Here is a 20,268-nt window from a genome sequence, read left to right as displayed (position 1 = left end):
GAAATAAGCCTTTGTCAGCCTTTTCTTTTTGATTCTAACTACGTTTTTCATGATGTCAAAAGTCAACCACTTGCAAGTGTAAGGAAGAGGCTATTTTCCGGTCATATGATCATGTCAGATCATTTTCATAACAATGTTTCAAAGATACTTTAAAATGTGACATTTCCGACGGGGAAAGTGGGTCCTTATCATACACGCGTCTTTTCTAGTCGCTGAATGTGTTGCTGACAACACCTTTGCTGTTGAGTTCACCTTTGGCCGCCGAAATGATCCGCCAGGTACTGAAGCTCACCCGACGACACCAGCACGGCCAGGGACGAGTTGAAGGCAGAACATTGGGCGATGGCCGCGGAGAGCGGTTGTTCGCACGTACCAAATATAAGGTACTGGTTCACACCCTGCTTAGTCTGCAGGGGCTCTTCACATGCTGTAAGGTAATACATATTTTTTTCAATGATCATGCAAAACTACGTCAATTCGGAAATATATCAATCTTTACGGGTTCACATTCAAAGTTGCCGTCGGGATTATCGAGGTATCGCTCTACATTTATCGAGCTTAGCTGTTAAAATATTTTCTATATTTTGTATGATATTGCAAATTCGTTTTGTTCTAGAACGAAAGTTTTTAATAAAGGATAAAAACATAATTCCCGACTATATATATGGACTGAGGGCCCAAAGAAACTTTATCATAGTTTTAAATCACTCTTGTTTAAAAATCTCAAAATCTCAAAGAAATCAACAGTTTAAAGGATCATCATACAGCATCCGAAATATTGGCATGACAGTTGCCCAAATGGAGGTGGTGCAGCAAAAACAAGCTTTCAACGTAATGGACAAAGGTCTCTCACGTCTAAAATCGCTCAAGATCAATGACATGTCACATTAATAACATGCAGGACCACATCCTGCAAACAGACACGCAAAGACTCTCCGTCTGATGACGTCACGTGTGATCCGTCTCAATTCTTCTTGGAGGGCCTTGATCAGTTCTTGTCGGTTGGCTGGAGGATGTGGTCGTTATCGAAAACGATGTTCCCAGAGGTGTTCTATGGGGACATTCTTGGAGCGTACAGGCCACTGCAACACGTTCGCTGCAAGGAAGTTATGTACGATTCAGCCTGCATGGTGTCTGATAAAGGACACCACGTGGCAGCTATTGTAGAAATTGTTGGACATTCGGACGAACAATGTCATCCATATAACGCTGAGCTGTCACATTGTCGTTAAAGATGACCAGTGGTGTTCTCCTGCCCACAAATTCCTCCCCACACCATAACATCCCTTTCACCATACGGCACGACCTCATGAACGCAACATGCCGGTATTCGTTCTCCCCTTCGGCGGTAAAGACGCTGTCTTCCATCAGCTCTGAACAGTCAGAACCGGCTTTCATCGGTGAAGACGACCCTCCGCCAGTCACGTCGCTGCCAACGACGTACGGTCCGGGCCCATCTCAATATCTGCCGACGATATTGTGCTGTCAATAACTGTCCCCTGTATGTAAGCCCTAATTCCTTGAGTCCTGAGTCGCCTGGCCACTATCTGTCGACTAACCGTATGCAGCAAGGCATTCGTCACTAATGACGTCACTGTCGTGAATCGATTCCGGGGCATAAGTACCGGTCTTCATTGGGCGTAGTTACCATGGGTCTGCCTGCTTTTAGCCTTCCTGAAGTCTGCCCGGTCTGTTGCAGCAGGTTAGTTACAACCAAAAGTTCTAGCAATGTGGGCAGGAGTGACTCTCATCTGTATCATGCCCAGGGCCCGCTCCCGTTGTTCTGTGATGTTGTTTTTTTATCAGTGTGAGTGTCTGACATGCCGTCCCTATCATTTATACAACCTATTGCACGTGAAGTTTCGGCTGCCTAAGGGGCACATTTTTTCACTTTTTCGCATTTGCAGGAAAATAAAGACGTGCTTCACTTTCTGCATAGGACATTGTTGTGTTTGGACGATGTGTTTTGCATTGATTTAGTTTAAATGTTTGCAATTTCATATTAAAAGTGGTAAAGTTTCTTTTGGCCGTCAGTTTATTTGTATTTATCTTATAATAATCATTAGGAAACATTTGTATAATATTACCAGAAGACGTATTCGTTAATTTGCATTACTAAGTCATTTTTCAACTATATGACGCCTATTCGTGGGTAATTACCACGCGACGTGGGTAATGCAACACTGAAACTGTATTCGGGAGGTAGTATAGTTCCTTTAAAAACGTGTGATAAAACTAATAAGATCTTTTTCTTTATGGAATTTCTCAAACCTTTTTCTGACACCCGAAGACGCTTTGTCATACTTAATGCACAGTTCGTGCAGATTACGGAGAAGCGTTAAATGTAATCCTTGACACTTTTACAGCCGTAGGTGAAACGTTGTCAAACAAGACACAAAGCAACAAGCAAGGCCTGATTTTGAGCTCAACACTCTCACGGGTGCTTCGGAGGTAAGGCACAGCAACATTTTCACAACTGGTCCAGACTCATCACACCAACATTCTCACAACTGGGCCAGACGCAGCATACACCAACATTCTCACAACTGGACCAGACGCATCACACACCAACATTCTCACAACTGGGCCACTCGCATTTAACACCAACATTCTCACAACTGGGCCAGACGCATCACACACCAACATTCTCTCAACTCGGCCAGACGCATCACACACCAACATGCTCACAACTCGGCCACTCGCATTTAACACCAACATTCTCACAACTGGGCCAGACGCATCACACACCAACATTTTCACAACTGGTCCAGACTCATCACACCAACATTCTCACAACTCGGCCAGACGCATCACACACCAACATTCTCACAACTGGGCCAGACGCATCACACACCAACATTCTCACAACTCGGCCAGACGCATCACACACCAACATTCTCACAACTGGGCCAGACGCATCACACACCAACATTCTCACAACTGGGCCACTCGCATTTAACACCAACATTCTCACAACTCGGCCAGACGCATCACACACCAACATTGTCACAACTGGGCCAGACGCATCACACACCAACATTCTCACAACTGGACCAGACGCATCACAAACCAACATTCTCACAACTCGGCCAGACGCATCACAAACCAACATTCTCACAAATCGGCCAGACGCATCACACACCAACGTTCTCACAACTGGGCCAGACGCATCACACACCAACATTCTCACAACTCGGCCAGACGCATCACACACCAACATTCTCACAACTCGGCCACTCGCATTTAACACCAACATTCTCACAACTCGGCCAGACGCATCACACACCAACATTTTCACAACTGGTCCAGACTCATCACACCAACATTCTCACAACTCGGCCAGACGCATCACACACCAACATTCTCACAACTGGGCCAGACGCATCACACACCAACATTCTCACAACTCGGCCAGACGCATCACACACCAACATTCTCACAACTGGGCCAGACGCATCACACACCAACATTCTCACAACTGGGCCAGACGCATCACACACCAACATTCTCACAACTGGGCCACTTGCATTTAACACCAACATTCTCACAACTCGGCCAGACGCATCACACACCAACATTCTCACAACTGGGCCAGACGCATCACACACCAACATTCTCACAACTGGGCCAGACGCATCACACACCAACATTCTCACAACTGGGCCAGACGCATCACAAACCAACATTCTCACAACTCGGCCAGACGCATCACAAACCAACATTCTCACAAATCGGCCAGACGCATCACACACCAACGTTCTCACAACTCGGCCAGACGCATCACAAACCAACATTCTCACAACTGGGCCAGACGCATCACACACCAACATTCTCACAACTGGGCCAGACGCATCACACACCAACATTCTCACAACTCGGCCAGACGCATCACACACCAACATTCTCACAACTGGGCCAGACGCATCACACACCAACATTCTCACAACTGGGCCACTCGCATTTAACACCAACATTCTCACAACTCGGCCAGACGCATCACACACCAACATTGTCACAACTGGGCCAGACGCATCACACACCAACATTCTCACAACTGGACCAGACGCATCACAAACCAACATTCTCACAACTCGGCCAGACGCATCACAAACCAACATTCTCACAAATCGGCCAGACGCATCACACACCAACGTTCTCACAACTGGGCCAGACGCATCACACACCAACATTCTCACAACTCGGCCAGACGCATCACACACCAACATTCTCACAACTCGGCCACTCGCATTTAACACCAACATTCTCACAACTGGGCCAGACGCATCACACACCAACATTTTCACAACTGGGCCAGACGCATCACACACCAACATTCTCACAACTCGGCCAGACGCATCACACACCAACATTCTCACAACTGGGCCAGACGCATCACACACCAACATTCTCACAACTGGGCCAGACGCATCACACACCAACATTCTCACAACTGGGCCACTTGCATTTAACACCAACATTCTCACAACTCGGCCAGACGCATCACACACCAACATTCTCACAACTGGGCCAGACGCATCACACACCAACATTCTCACAACTCGGCCAGACGCATCACACACCAACATTCTCACAACTGGGCCAGACGCATCACAAACCAACATTCTCACAACTCGGCCAGACGCATCACAAACCAACATTCTCACAAATCGGCCAGACGCATCACACACCAACGTTCTCACAACTCGGCCAGACGCATCACAAACCAACATTCTCACAACTGGGCCAGACGCATCACACACCAACATTCTCACAACTGGGCCAGACGCATCACACACCAACATTCTCACAACTGGACCAGACGCATCACACACCAACATTCTCACAACTGGACCAGACGCATCACAAACCAACATTCTCACAACTCGGCCAGACGCATCACAAACCAACATTCTCACAACTCGGCCAGACGCATCACACACCAACGTTCTCACAACTGGGCCAGATGCATCACACACCAATATTCCCACAACTGGGCCAGACGCATCACACACCAATATTCCCACAACTGGGCCAGAAGCATTATCACATTGCAACACGTACACAGGTCTTGGGACAAGCTGTAGAATGCTACGGTTTCTCTCACTGCATACGATATTAGATCATTTTATTAATTCAATAAATCGTTATTAGGATGTCATTAAAAGCTAAAAGTTTCTGTGATACATTTGTATCATATTAAGTAGAAATGAAACATTTCGACGAACTTCAAAGTAGCTTTTTACTCGTTTATTTATCTTTGCGTGTGTTACCTGGATGGGATGAGGTCAATGTATCCAACGTTGTTCCTGACGGTGTCGATGGTGACGGACATGGGTGGACATCTGGAAACACAGAGTACAACAATCACGACTTATAGGGCTAACTGTTTCAGGGAACAGGTTTGAAGGTTTGGGTCGACGGTTTATTAACATGAATGACATATCATGAACTCATACTAAACAAGAGAATATTACCTGTTTTGTTGGCTTACAAGTCGTCATGCTTTACGACTTTTTCCCGTTTTGTCGTTATATATAATAACAGAAACTTTCTCAGGGAAGATATTAATACCTCATGAACCGATCGACCATACAATATCTTTAGATATTTCGGCAGCTGAACAGATTAACTTCTGCAAAATAACAAATATTGACATATAAAAGTTTCACATTTTAATACCAACGCAAATTTGAAAACATTTACAGGCTTTTAAAAAACCGTTTTTTAACTGTTTTGGTTCAAAAATAGTAAATCTGGTATTCGTTCTTGATCGCTGTTCCTGATCGTTACGTCATACCTAGCAAAGACACATTCCAACCCAAATGAACAGAAACAATTTACTGGGGATAAGACATTTCGGCAGTTGCGAACCTATCAGTCCGTGCAACGTTTCTGTCCAGGATGACATTAGCGGCGTGTCAATGAAAGGACACAGACTGGATCAGATCTCGATAGGAAATCTATTTTCCCGCACCCAGAACTGTCCTGTAATAGTAATAAGGCAAGGATCACTGCCGACGTGCCAGGCAACATGCAAACAGGAATAACGATGTGGTCTAGTGGATAATACACCAAATGGGATTTCAGAACCTCTAAAGACTACAAATATGCTCAGATTAGAGGAAAAATCAATAGATCGTATCGAAACTGATTGAACTCTCTCGGCTTCTGATTGTGTTGGGTTTTATCGACATGTAAACCACACTCCTGCTATTATCGATTTCAATTATGCGTCATCTGACACAGCGTGGCATGGTGCACCGATGGCATGAATAGGTGCTCATGCTGTCAACAACTGGTTTACCTGAGGAACACTCGAACTGTGGTGAAATGGGGTTAAACGTCAAAGATGATTGCACATATATACGTGCATGCACGTGTGTGTGCGCGGCTGCTTGTACTATTCCTGACTAATGCCGATTTATAGTGCTGGTCAACTGAGACCCCATGTCGCAGTTTAACATGAATACCCCACTCAGACACAGTATACTGATATCGAGCCGACCAGTCCTTGTTTTAGCCCCTTAATTCCGAGCGCCAGGCAGGGTAACAACAAGTACCATCTTTTATCGTCTTTTTGTTTGACGCGGCGGGGTTTGAACCCCAGACCTTCCACTCTCCAGTCAGACGCTCTACCACACTCGAACATTTACAGGTTGCCGTGACAGCTGCCACATTGCTGTTCCCGATCTCTCCTTACTCATATTATGTATTGATATACCTCGTGGGGGTACCGGGTAAGAATAGGTCCCCAGCAACCTGTGCTGGTCGTAGGAGGAGACCAAATGGATCGGGCTGGGGTACCCGGATCGTTGTTCACAATATCGATCACTGGATTGTCTTGTCCAGACTCGATTATTTACAAGCCGCGCCGTCCTATAGCTTGAATATTGCTGAATGTGCGTTAAACAATAAACTACAGAGGTGACTAAACAAACTAATAGTATGCAAAAATCAAATACAAACCAACAAAATGTAAAATATGATGTAATTTGGTACCTGTTTTATCCTCACATATCCAGCCGTGGCTGTCCTGACAGTTGGATGTAAAGTGTACGTAGCCCCTGGTTTCCTTGTCGGTGATGTTTGCAGAGTACATGGCGCATAAGTTGTCCACGTTGGGAGGCGTTGCAATGTCAGGACAGATTCCCGATACCCATACCTCCTTGTTGTTGTATCTTATACACAATGTGATTTACATTCCAACATGGCAACAATACTGATGTGTTCACGTCTTGATCTCAATATTCGCTCTCAACTCCCTAATTCATCTGGGCCAGCACTGGAAGGAAACCATGTTGGACAATCACACACACAGCTGTAGTGTGCGTTCGTCTAAAACATATTCGCCTTGTTTTGAGGCACTAAAACTGTTCAAAGTTAATCGTCATGATTACAAAATACATGCGGAGTTATCTGTCATCAAACAGATTACAGTGAACTATTGTTCTATCACTGAAATATAGAGCCTAGTACATTCTACTATCTTAACTGGTAACAGCGGAGAGTAACCTGGTCAGTTTCTTGTTTTGAGACAAGGAGGCGATTGTGAGCGTTAGCTATATATTCGCTTTGTAACGTTGCTAATGTTATTCACACATTGTACCTATGTGAGGGAATCGAACTCGGGTCTTCGGCGTGACGAGCGTACACTTTAACCACTTGGCTACCCCGCCGTCCCTACTCAATGAAGAAGGGAGGTAAGTTGAGTTTGCGAGTGTAAAACAAGATATGTTTATTTGATTTACCTGTCAATTCCTGTAAGTATTGTGTAAATAAACTTAAAATGCCACTGAAAATCATTACATGTTGTATTCAGCAGTTGTCAACAGGGATTGCAAAATGACCATGAAACGAGCCTTTATTAAAGTGTAGTAAAAGTTACTGCAAGATTGGTAAATTTCAATGATTAAAATAGTATAATGCACTCTTTAAACCAGTAGTTCTTTGAAAGATGGGTAGTAATCTCAACAAACTGATTAGTAATTTTTACAAATCAACGATAGGCCACCTGCTAGTCTAATTAGTAAAACATTACTAACTGATTCGTATAGTCTACTGACATGTTAGTTTCTGAGTGGATAGAGAAATTCACTAAGTTAGTAAGTTTTACTAACTATTTCTGTCAGAGATCACTACTCTCGTGTTGTCGGAATTATTCTAAAGTTGCGGAAGAAGCCGAGTTGATCCGAGTGAATTATAGTCGTAACAATTATCTGGTACCTCATGGGTACAAGTAACTTTAGAATGTGACAAAGCGACTTTCGTATGTGCAGGAACATCCGTATGGAGTACCATCGTATATATGTCGGGTGAAGGGAGAAGGTAAGTTCTACTGTTCTACTTACCCTAGTTTCACAACTGTTGCAGAAAAGTAGTTCATCTCTTTTGTCGTCTTAAGTCGAAGAATTTGCATCCCTGTGTTGTTACACTCATCCACGGCATCGCTGTAGGCCAGGGAGCAGTCGAAGAACATACTGTAGCTGACGTTGTCCCAGGTGAATTTGTCAGTGACGTCACACTCACTGGCGCCTAGATTCAGACAAGTGTCATGATTATGTCTCTGCTGGTTCAAGATACATGCGTGCGGACCATTTGATTTCTAACGAGGGTGGCGGTCCGTTTTGTGTTTTTAAAATAAGAAGAAGCCACAGCTCATAAATTTGTGTAAATACAAAAATCGGTCTCCATCTGTTTGAAGTTTCTTTTTTCAGCCTCTATAAAATGTATCGACCTTAATATGGCCTTCCTCATCAATACAGAGTATTTCATGAGCAAAGCCATAAATGAATCTTTGACATGATATGCACATGAGACAGTATGTCTGTAGCACCTGTTTATTAAAACTCATTTCAGTTTTTCCATTTCAAGAGACCATATCAATTAAGCCACTCTGTTGTATTAGTGGACAAAAGTATTGACTCCACTTGTCCCGCTGTGATGTGACTGAAATGTTGTTGACTGTGATTTGAAATGCCCATTGAACATCAATTACCCTTACTTGGAACGAAAATACAACCAATACGTTATATATAAATAAAAATTGTTCATTGCAAAAACCTAAATTGACGAGCCAAAAAAACGCTACTAGCCAACACTGTTTGTTCTTACAGACAGAACAGGAACAATGTTGTGTTAGATAGGTTTCTTGTCAAAAGACATGAATTAACAACATCAGCTGTGAATGAGAACAATAATGAATTTATTGTGTCCACAGTTTGAAGGATGGGGTCAATTGTTCAGTAATCGATCAGCCATCAAGACTGAAATCATTACACGAAACTACTTTTAATCCTCCAAAATGTCACAATTGTCAGTCAGTGTCGTGTCTGCTCACCACAGGCATCAATGCACGCCCATTGATGTGAAGTGTCTGATCACAAGAAATGGAATTCGACGCCATTCTTCCCGGAAGGCCAGTGCGAACTAATTCTTGTTATAAGGGCGACCTGGCCGTGCTCTAATTTGTCGGTTCTGGCGGAGCGTCTCTATGTATAGTCTCCCTGATCAAGGTGATCCCACAAGTGTTCTGTAGGTGATGTCTGGTGTTTGTGCTTGCCAAGGCAAGAAGACGTTGTATGGTGCCTTGTGTTATATTGCTGAAACTGGGCCTGCGGATTCTGTTGCAAGAACGGTAGGAAAACAGGGCATAGCGATTGGTCATTGGAAAGCTGTCCAGTGATGTTACCTTCCACAAACATCAAATATGTCCTGACGTGGCTACAGATGTCGCCCTAAACCAAATGGTTCCAAACGGTTCATTAACACAACGTGACGTTCGTTCTCCTCGACGGCGGTAGACACAACCTCTTCCATCAGCTGTAATCTACTCACTCCCGTGAACGTGACTCTTTGCGGTTCTGCTGTGCATCGATGTTCTGGTGTCAGCGTCACGTCTTCTAGTGGTCTGCATGCTCTGATATTGTACGAACACAGTCTTCTGGACACTGTCCAGCGACTGACAGGATGACTGTCTCAGCTTATGGCATCACCGTGATAATACGATTCCTCAGATGGAGGATACGTATGTAGCGTTTTCCTGGGTGATGGTGACAGGAGGTCTGCAAAGCCTGGGCCTGTCACTCGTCCACCCAGTCTGCTTATAACACACCATACGCCTGGGGACTCTCATTCGGCCACAGTCGAGACTGACATTGCGAGCTCAACAGCATTGAACTTATCTGGGCTAACTTTAAAGGGTTCGTGGCAAGACATAACACACCATTCAAACTCACACATGTCAGAGAGTTGATCAAGACAGCCTTTGCTAGAGGTATGACAAAAGGCCGAAGATCACGTTCTTGAAATATAATGTCAGTACCGCCAACGTGACGGCGTAGATATCAGCCTTGATGCATCAGTTATCATACCTTTGGGTGATAGTACACATTCAGATACGTCATCAGCTGAGTCAGATGCTAGCTTAAGATATCATCTGTAGAACAACAGATACTTCTTGATTAAAACACCCATCCTTCCAATACACACCCCATTTCATAACTTTTGAATGTTCCATCATTTTTCCAAGCAAATATAATGCAGTACATATCTTAATTGCTACCCCCGTCAATGCATATCTCAATAAAGTGCAATAACAGTAATATATATGTTGAGAACACCCCCAACTCGAGACATTTGCACCTGTGAGAATGCACGGGCCGGATGTCATCACCTTGGGACAAGAATTACGTAATTACCTCAGGCTATAGGCCGTTTTATACTTGCACACGAATATGTTCTAAGTTTATTATCATTTTACCTGTAAAAGTACCTTTTTAGGTTACTCACGGTGTCAGTAAGGATAGGCTAGATTAGGTAGATTAGCGGTATTTTTTTTCTTTTTGCGTAGACCTGGTCTCATCACTATGTGATCATGATTCATAAACACAGGCGCATGATTGGTCGGAATCGTACATCGACGCTGTTTTGGGCAGAGATTTCTTATGAATATGGAAAGGTTTTTGTTACTTTTATTTATTTGAGATATGCTATTGCTAGGGCTACGCACGGTGTTGTAAAAATGGCCTTTTACTATACAAATATCCTTTCTTATCCACCTACGTCTGTACAGTTATAATGTTTCTGTGAACAATGAGCAGATATAACACTTTTTGCAACACTGTGTTTACTTATAAGCAGAAGAATCTCGACACAGCAGACGTAATTCAAAATTATCATATCATTTTCATTAGTTTCAACAAAATCAGTAAATGCAGTATCTAGTCACTGGACTTTTTGGTTCGTTGATAACTTGATTGTCTGGTTTGTTTACTCGCCGCCGTCGCATGGTAGAAGTACTGCTGTGGGGCGTCATGTGAATGGCGGGTGCTACCGGTAGGGCAGGACATGCTTACCAGTTTCGCGAACACCTGGTGATTTTCAGCTGTCCTTTCATATAATAGTTTTCATAGCTATTTTGCCTTGACATCAAATGGAATCTATTTCGGCAGATAATCTAGACTGGTTATTCTCTTGTATTGACAATTCATGTTCCATAGGTTGCATTTGAAATGCGACGTAAAACAAATCCCAGCTCTCTTTTATGAAGAAGACAAATCCCCTAAATATGGAGAAAAAACAAACATGAAAACCGCCCACCGTCCCTAAATATCAAATGATTCGACCCTTTATATGAGCTACAATGTGTCATAATATACGGTAACCTATATTGACTGAAGATTGGCTCTAGATTCAGGCATGCAGTTAATATAACATATATAACATAACACAATTCAGTGTATACCTTTGGTAGCTCCTGAATCAGCTGTACAGTTAATATAAGATAACAAGAGTCAGTATATATCGATCGTAGTTACAGAATCAGGTGAACAGTTAATATAACATAACATAATTCAGTGTATACCTTTGGTAGTTCCTGAATCAGCTGTACAGTTAATATAAGATAACAAGAGTCAGTATATATCGATCGTAGTTACAGAATCAGCTGTACAGTTAATATAACATAACATAATTCAGTGTATACCTACGTTGTTTCCAGAATCAGTTGTACAGTTAACCATTATAAGATAACACGATTCAGGATATACTCTTATTGTTGTAACCATATAAGACCACTAATACACTCTTCACTGGTCTTTAATTAAGTTCCGAAATGTACGATTTATTATGATTTTGGTAGTTATCAAAAACTTTTATTTTTCAGATTATATTGTTAATCTCTTGAATAATTGATACGACATATCCTGCTGTAATATCACTTTGTGAATATATATCAGATTCAAGAAATATTTTCACATTTCTTTAAGCCATGACTTACCAACTATATTAAATAATTATTGTTAATCTTACCTGAATAACCAAACATTAGAAGGCAAATCAACAGCATGGTAAACACGCTGCGTCAACACTCCCGGCATAAAGGAAAATCCAGCAGCTCATTTCAGTAAAGGTGGGGCCACAGAAAACACAAGGTATAAATGACACCAGAAAACAGATGATCAGATCAGACACAAAGACATTATCTCTTCTCCCCTTGGCTGATAAATCGCAAGATTTGGGAGTCGAAAATGTATCAGATCGATTTAATTGGCGTTGTGGCTCGTCCGTCATGTCGCTAGTTCTTACCTGGAACAATTAGGAACGTTATACAGTAGTTTCTGAGAACAGATCGAAGGTTCTCGTAGCATCCAGGTATTAAGTCCAAGGAACATGCATTCAGCTTGGCATTGAAAAGGGATTAAACACTGAAGAATGTCATTTGAAGATTATGGTTCTTTCAGATGAATGTGTTGGTCGCTGTCATTAAATAAAGGTATGGGTGATAAAGAATGGTGATTATGCTACCTGTTTACCGTTTCTTAGCATATCTATTGGCAGTCTTTCTTTGTAATGCTAAATGTCGAGAATGTTGATCAGCAGCAGTTTGATTTTTATTTCTGTGTCGTGTTGAAACTATAATTTATGCCCATTCTCACGCAAAGCTAAATATCCAAGAAAAATTGAAAAAGCACGTTTGCTTAACTCAATCTTCTTATTATACGTACTATAGGTTTGTAAATTATATATGTCCTTTGACATTATCCACAAAGAGATAATGACACCCGTTACACACGTTACACAATAATACAGCAGCAATAACAGGTCATATCTTATGGTTATAAACTATTAGAAACCTGCTGTGACGTCATCTTTTGTTTTCTGGGGTTTCTTAATATTCACATAATGACGCTTTTTGGGGTTCAACTCTGCCCGCATAGTTTCATAACATGTGTCATAGCTTGTTGCTTCGTGGATAAAATCGAAAACCTTACCCGATGCCCGATACCCCCAGTTTTATACCCAACCAAAACCGAGGAAGTGTATTTCATCTTTTACCTAAACCAAATCACTGTTCCCCCGGCGATGTGTCAGTCACGGGTGTAGACAATATCTGTAAATAAAAGCGACAAAACACATTCCAATAACCATATGAAATATCTGCTAAAAGCAGTGTCTATATTACGATTCCGACTATGTCAAAAGCATGTGTTTATGAATCACTATCAAACAGTGTACCACGTATTCACGAAAAGGTGAGCGTAACCTGTCCCAGAGGCGGCACCCATCACAAACACATGCAAAGGCAAGACAATTGTTCTGAAAAAAAAACCACCGACAACATAGTATTGTACAAGTCAAACATAGGGAATTGCATCGGACATCATTTTTGTCAAATGCGTCAAATTTGGAAATATCCTCAACATGTCTACCATCAAACATTTGGAAGTTGTTACTGAGGCCCTAAATGTTGTAATCCAGATCAAACACGTTTTGAGCAAGAGTCGTAATGATGTCGCTCTTTGAAATTTCGTAGAAAGAGCATGATCGATTGTACCTCAAAAGTTGTGAAATGTAGGCACCAAAGGCTGGAGCTGCTGGAATATTGCTCGACATAAGCGTAAATTTGACTATTGGAAGGTTGAAGTTAACCCCCTTGTCGTGTACCTTCTGGTAATCGCTAACAAGTGCGACATCTCATCTACCGGAAGCGCTCGTACAAGACATGAAGAAGGTAAGCGGTTAGGGGGTTGAAAGGAACCCATCCGTAACTGATCAAAGTCAAAGGCAGTTTAGGTGGTTCCAGAGAAGGCTAAACATTTTTTACGTCTTTCGTATGTATTGTGTTCTGAATGACAGCTTCGTCGGTGGTGAGCTTTCTCCGAACATATTCCACATCCCTGTTGCAGTGACTAATTGGTCTTCCGCAACCCATGCTTGTCGTGAGAGGCGACAAACGGGATCGGGGGTCTAGCTGGCTAACTTGGTTAATGAATGTCATCGTATCCCAGTTGCGTAAATCGATGCTCATGATGCCTGGTCCAGACTCAATTATTTACAGACTGCCGTCATATAGCTGAAATATTGCTGATTGCGGCGTTCAACAACAAAGAAACAAAACCTGGACCAACATGTGATTACATTTCCCTTGGTCTTTTTACCAAACCGCCTTTGAAAAGACGTCAGATAGATACCATTAGTGTTTCATATTTCATCCAATCATCGGAAATCTCTAAACTTCTTTACTCTGTAATAGTTGCGGTAACACGTGATCTCATAATCAGTCTCAGGCAGGCCTGTAATTAAACAGGTCTGGACAAGACAAGCCGGTTTCTCATTCTAATAATGCTCCCAAGTTATTTCTAAAAGCACGTACAACACTACAGGATATCTTTGGCCACCACATAGAGTCATTTTCACAAACTTAATATGAAAATGAACGCGTTGGTCACTGCGGGCTGAATGGTTAGACGCAGGGGGTACCTCTCCCTCCTTCCTGCAGCACTGATAATCATCCCCCTGTGGGATTCCGGGGAGAGAGTACATCCCAGCTCCTTTGTTTACAGACCACAATGACACAGCTGTCGTCTAAAACATTATTCACTAAGTCATTGTTAATCGATATTTGAATGTTCTGACATAACAACTTCATAAATAGAACAGAAATTATAAAGGGCAATGCAATAGTTGTTAACACATTATTCAATAGATTAAGTTTTAGTTTTTATACCATGTACATCAAATGGAGGAGGGAAATTGTAAAGATATTATGTACATGTACGATGTTTGCTTGTGTTTACGCCTCACACAAGTATGTTCCAGCTGTATGGCGGCGTTCTGTAAATAATCGAGTCTGGACCAGTGATTGATATTATGAGCAACGTCGATAATAAATGACGTGAAGATAGTCACGTGTGTACTTCTCTGATCCGTTTGCATCGTGACATTTCAGGCATAAATACGGAGTGTGGTTTATATTATTAAGCATAGATTCCCTTTGTTCTGATTGTTCTTGTTTTGATGCAGTCAAAGTAATCCTGATATATCAGGCAGGACTGTAAGTAAACGAGTTTGGGCCAGACAAGCCGGTGATTGATAACATGGTTGGTTGGTTGGGTTGTTACTGCTTGTTATGGATGCCACTTAAAGAAGTAAACAAATGTTTGTTTATGATATATATCATATTTATATTTTGTTTGTTTGATGTTTAACGCCGCACACAGCAATATTCCGGCTATATGACGGCGGTCTGTAAATAATCGAGTCTTGACCAGACAATCCAGTGATTAATATCATGAGCATCGATTCACGCAATTGGGATTGATGACATGCATCAACCAAGTCAGCGAGCCTGACCACCCGATCCTGTTACTCGCCTCTTACGACAAGCAAAGTCGCCTTTTACGGCAAGCATGGGTTGCAGAAGACCTATTCTACCCCGGATCTTCACGGGTCTTAATATGAGAAAACGCCTTCAGGTTATGATGACACGCAGTCACCAAAGTAACCGCCCCTTACCACTAGGGTACACGGGAATAACGCGACATACACGTTAAGCTGGAATCTCAACGGGGTTCTTTATCAAACACTTAATAACAAAATTACTCCAGTAGCTGTCTATATATAGAAATTGTAAATATAAAATGTCAATGCAAGAGAATAACCAGCCTAGATTTTCTGCCGAAACAGATTCCATTGGCGGAAAGGGCAAATAGCCGTGGTAATAATATGAATGGCCCACTGACAATCAGTGATGACACCAGGTGTTCGCGAAACGGATAAGCATGCCTGCCATACCGGCAGCACCCGTCATTCATACACTTGGCATAGAAATGTAAGTATTTATTGCCTGACACCGCACAGCAGTATTCCTGCCATGCGACATCAGCCTGTAAACAAACCAGACAATCAAGTGATGAAACCCAGTCGTAAGGGGCGACTAACGGGATCGGGTGGTCAGGCTCGCTCACTTGGTTGATGCATGTCCTTGTATCCCAGGTGTGGGTGTGATTTTACGATCGCTTCGGCACTCTGTGGAGTGCAACTTTTCTCAGCTCCTTACAGCGGTAGAAGGTTCGTGGTTCTCGTAATGTTGCACTGTGCATTGTTGTACGCTGAGTTCATATTTGACATTTCTGCACGTTCTAGTCTGGTATTTGTTTATAAAGGCCTATGTGTGATGTGGCCCTGCTGCAAGGTTGTCGATGGCTTATCCCGTTTACACTGAGCTATTTTCCATCTCCCTGAACACCAACTGTCTCCAAGATGTATGGAATAAGAACCCATTTCAAAGACCCCTCATCGATGTGGTCAAGCCCGGAGGTTCTGTGGAAGGGGTAGTGCGAGTAACGGTCTCTGAAACACTACGATGCAATGGTAATCTACGGGGACATATTTTGACGGTCCCTCCCCATAGAAATTGACTATACATCATTATGATGAGAAGGTTTGAAATAAATATGGTAATGTAAGTATTAACCTTGTGGTGCCTCATAGCAGAGACCATATACAGTATTCGACGTAATAAGCGCCCCGCTCTAATAAGCGCCCACGACGATATTTGCTGATATATTGGCTGGTGTATTATATGCACCCTTAATTATGGGCAATTACATTCTGGGAAAATATGTCTGTCGTACATAAACATTTCAGGCTGTCACCATAATAATTTATCTTTCAACTCTGTTTTTTTCACCAAAATAATATTCTAATAAGAGCCCCCTATTTCTAATTTTGAGAGCGCCCTGGGCGCTTATTACGTCGAATACGGTAATAGAAATATATGGTCTCTCCTCATAGTCAGCTTGGGTTGTATACTCTCCAGGGAGTTGAGAAGGGATGAGGTAAAATAAACGTGACTGGGTTACTCGATCAAACACTAATTTGAGTGCTTCTAAAATCTTACTCGATTAAACTGTGGGTGACCATCACAGGATGGTCATTAAATTATATTTGTTCTCTACTTACAATTAGAGGGTACATATTTTATTTGCTGACCAATAACAAGTTCCTGTGGTGACCAGCTGTTACTTAGGCCTACTGTCTAGCCGAGAGCCGCGATGTAGGGTATGTCATGTCTTGACCGTAGGACTCCCATCACGGCTTTCGTCTAGACTCACACACTTTACAATTCCGGTCGACCCACAGCTTTTCGATCCTCTTCCTGTAGGTATTTTCTTTTTAGAGCTGGGTATCACAATTTGCGTGGATCGATGCTCATGATATCAATCACTGGACTGTCTGGTCAAGATTCGACTATTTACAGACTGTTGTCATGTAGATGGAATATTACTTACTATTGGAGATTTAACGTGCGCTTTCCGACATATTTGCATATTTCGCACACGGGATGGAATATTGCTGAGTGCAGCATTAACCATGGCGCGGGATAGTGATGACGCTGTTTTCTTGTTATGTATAAGATATATTTCGTCTCATAACTGTGAAGTTAGTGGCTCCCATAATCTAGCACGGTCTTACAATGCTTGCACTGAGATCGCACTATTTGGATTCAGCAAATAATGGTGATCGCTAGGGCTGAGACGGGTAACTCGGGTACCCGGGTCGGGTGGGTACTGAGTAGGACCCGGGTACCCAGAGGACTACCATGACCCGTGGTTAGTCACGTGATATATTGTTTCATGACAAAAATTCACTATATAACTAGATGGTTACACGACAATTTTAAGTCTCTAATGTTCGCATTTCTTCATGACAATGACCACGTTCCTTCTGACTTAAATGTGTTTGAACAAAGCTAAAACTTCAGTCAACTTCAGTGTATGCATGACCACATTGTTTTATATGTATATCTAAAAATATTCTGCCAGGGCTACTGTCAAACTTTTCCTATCGGACATTTTGTACCTATCTCTTGACACCAACAGCGGGTACCCGGGTAGGGTCGGGTAATAGGGATGTGGGTACCCGGGTAGTACATTTGGACTCGTCCCAGCCCTAGTGATCGTAGCTCCCATAATTTAACATAGGCTTATTATTGTTGTAGCACTAAGATAGCTTTGTGGAGCAGGGCCCTCAATATTTGGATTCACCAAATATAGGTGATCGTAGCTCCCATAATTTAACACGGTCTTACAATTGGCGCAGCACTGAGATCGCTTTGTGGAGCAGGGTTCTGAAATTTTGGATTCACCAAACACGCAACTGACAGAACTTTTGTCTGACATAGTGTGTACTGGACAAACAGTACATGTAGTTCATAGCTGGTTGTCATGTGACCTCCCTCTAAAGCAAATGAGGGACTGTACAAGAGCCCAGGATGCACCTGCCAGGCCACAGGTAAAGTGGGCCTAACAAGCCAAAGTCAGATAACCTGATACATGCATGGCGAAACTTAAGCGACATAAATCATCATAGATAGTGAACATATAGCCAAGGACATACATTCTACATGTTAAATTTATCATGGTACCATGTTATGAACTTATTGGGGAATCATGTGTTATAAGATGTAGAAATATTGTTTTTGGTGAAAACATATGTATAATTTCATTTCAGGTGCGTGCTCAAGTTTCTGGCTGTAATTGTGATCAAATCAATACAGTAATAGAAGTTTTTATTGGTGACTTGGGTGTACAATTTGGCACCACCCCTCTGCCAGTGATGACACAACCACTGCCTCAAACCTTTGTCTACGAGCAAGTTGACTTGACAGCATGTAGTGGTGGAGTACCAGAACGCCGGCCTTTACTCCCGGCTGGCTATCCTGAGAAGGGAGGAATCTCTGAGACGGGCTACCATCAGGGCCACCCGGGCGTTCCAAGACCTCCCATAATGCACCAGCCAGTCTCTCCCAGTGCTCCTGACCACCCGATCCCATAAGTCGCCTCTTACAACAAGCCCAGTCCCCTTTTACAGTAAGCATGGGTTGCTGAAGACTTATTCTACCCCGGATCTTCAGGGGTTAAATTTATATGTGATAACATAGCATGCTGTATAGTATTTAACACATTAAACAACGTTAACAGGCCTTGTTTGCTATTTATGTCAGTTCATCATATACACATTTATTATAAATGTATTTACTGGAAAAGAACATTTTATATATTTGCTAACTATTTGAATTTAGGTGTGAACCTAATTTTTGTATTTAGATGACCGTTATTGCTTTAATGTGTCTAAGTTCTGGTAAGAGGATGCATGATTTTTATGTTTTTCTACATAAATGCTCGGAGTATTAGATAGAATCTCATCATGTCCTGCTTGAGGCATTGTCATTTGTAAGTAAGTATGTAAATATAGTCTATTAGCTGAGGGAGTGTTCCGTATCAGAGACGTCCTATATCAGGAATAAGAATTGTCTTGTGAGAGCCTTTTGTGAGCGTAATAAATAGTTTTTATCCCTAATATGATATTTAAGATACAGAAGTGTGTGTGTGTGTGTGTGTGTGTGTGTGTGTGTGTGTGTGTGTGTGTGTGTGTGTGTGTGTGTGTGTGTGTGTGTGTTCCACAGTTGAAACACTGAGACAGCAACAAAGACTTCAAATAGTTGTAGTGCTCAGACCATGCAAGGAGTTCAAGGCTGCCAATTCCTTAGTTGTAGATGGAGAAAATGAGATTGTTGACTCAGTGAAATAGAAACTGTTGAAGTCCACTAGTCCTAAAAATGATAACATATAACAATACCCTTAAAAAATTGGCAAATGTCTTCTAGTCCATATGATACCTAAACTACTGGGCAGTTTGGCAAGGACTTGAGGACTAGTGCCAATTTCTAATGCTGGATTTCATTACAAGACATTACAATTTGCTCAAGAAAAGAGATACCTTTCCCCTCTAGTATGCTATACAAATGTCACCCCCTGTGTTCATTTGGTGGCTGGGACTCCATGTTGGGAAGAAGTGGATGTCTCCAGCATGAAAACTGCCTGCCTGTTGTTTTTTTAAAAGGATTTTTCTGGTACATTTTAAGTGCTCCTTTTCAATGGCACTTATGTTCTTGTAGCTCATTATTTTGTTGTGAGGCATGAT

At 42.3% G+C, this 20,268-nt stretch overlaps 1 protein-coding gene across 1 annotated transcript; it reads right to left on the bottom strand.

Annotated features, from left to right (window-relative positions):
* Window positions 1-3,314: 3,314 nt before the first annotated feature.
* On the bottom strand, window positions 3,315-4,766 carry LOC125372144 (cysteine-rich, acidic integral membrane protein-like). Its single transcript, XM_048381228.1, has one exon. It carries the CDS (start codon window positions 4,764-4,766, stop codon window positions 3,315-3,317), a length of 1,452 nt encoding a protein of 483 aa, XP_048237185.1.
* Between the last annotated feature and the right edge of the window lie 15,502 nt (window positions 4,767-20,268).

This window comes from Haliotis rufescens, unplaced genomic scaffold (genome assembly GCF_023055435.1).
Source record: "Haliotis rufescens isolate VD_foot unplaced genomic scaffold, xgHalRufe1.0.p SCAF_1, whole genome shotgun sequence".
Classification (NCBI taxonomy): domain Eukaryota; kingdom Metazoa; phylum Mollusca; class Gastropoda; order Lepetellida; family Haliotidae; genus Haliotis; species Haliotis rufescens.
The sequence above is the reverse complement of the archived record's forward strand: the minus strand, read 5'-3'. Positions and strand labels throughout refer to the sequence as shown.

What these genes read in the sequence shown, in the direction of transcription:
- LOC125372144 (XM_048381228.1), bottom strand. Translation starts at nt 4,766, where the DNA reads ATGTTGGTGTGTGATGCGTCTGGCCCAGTTGTGAGAATGTTGGTTTGT.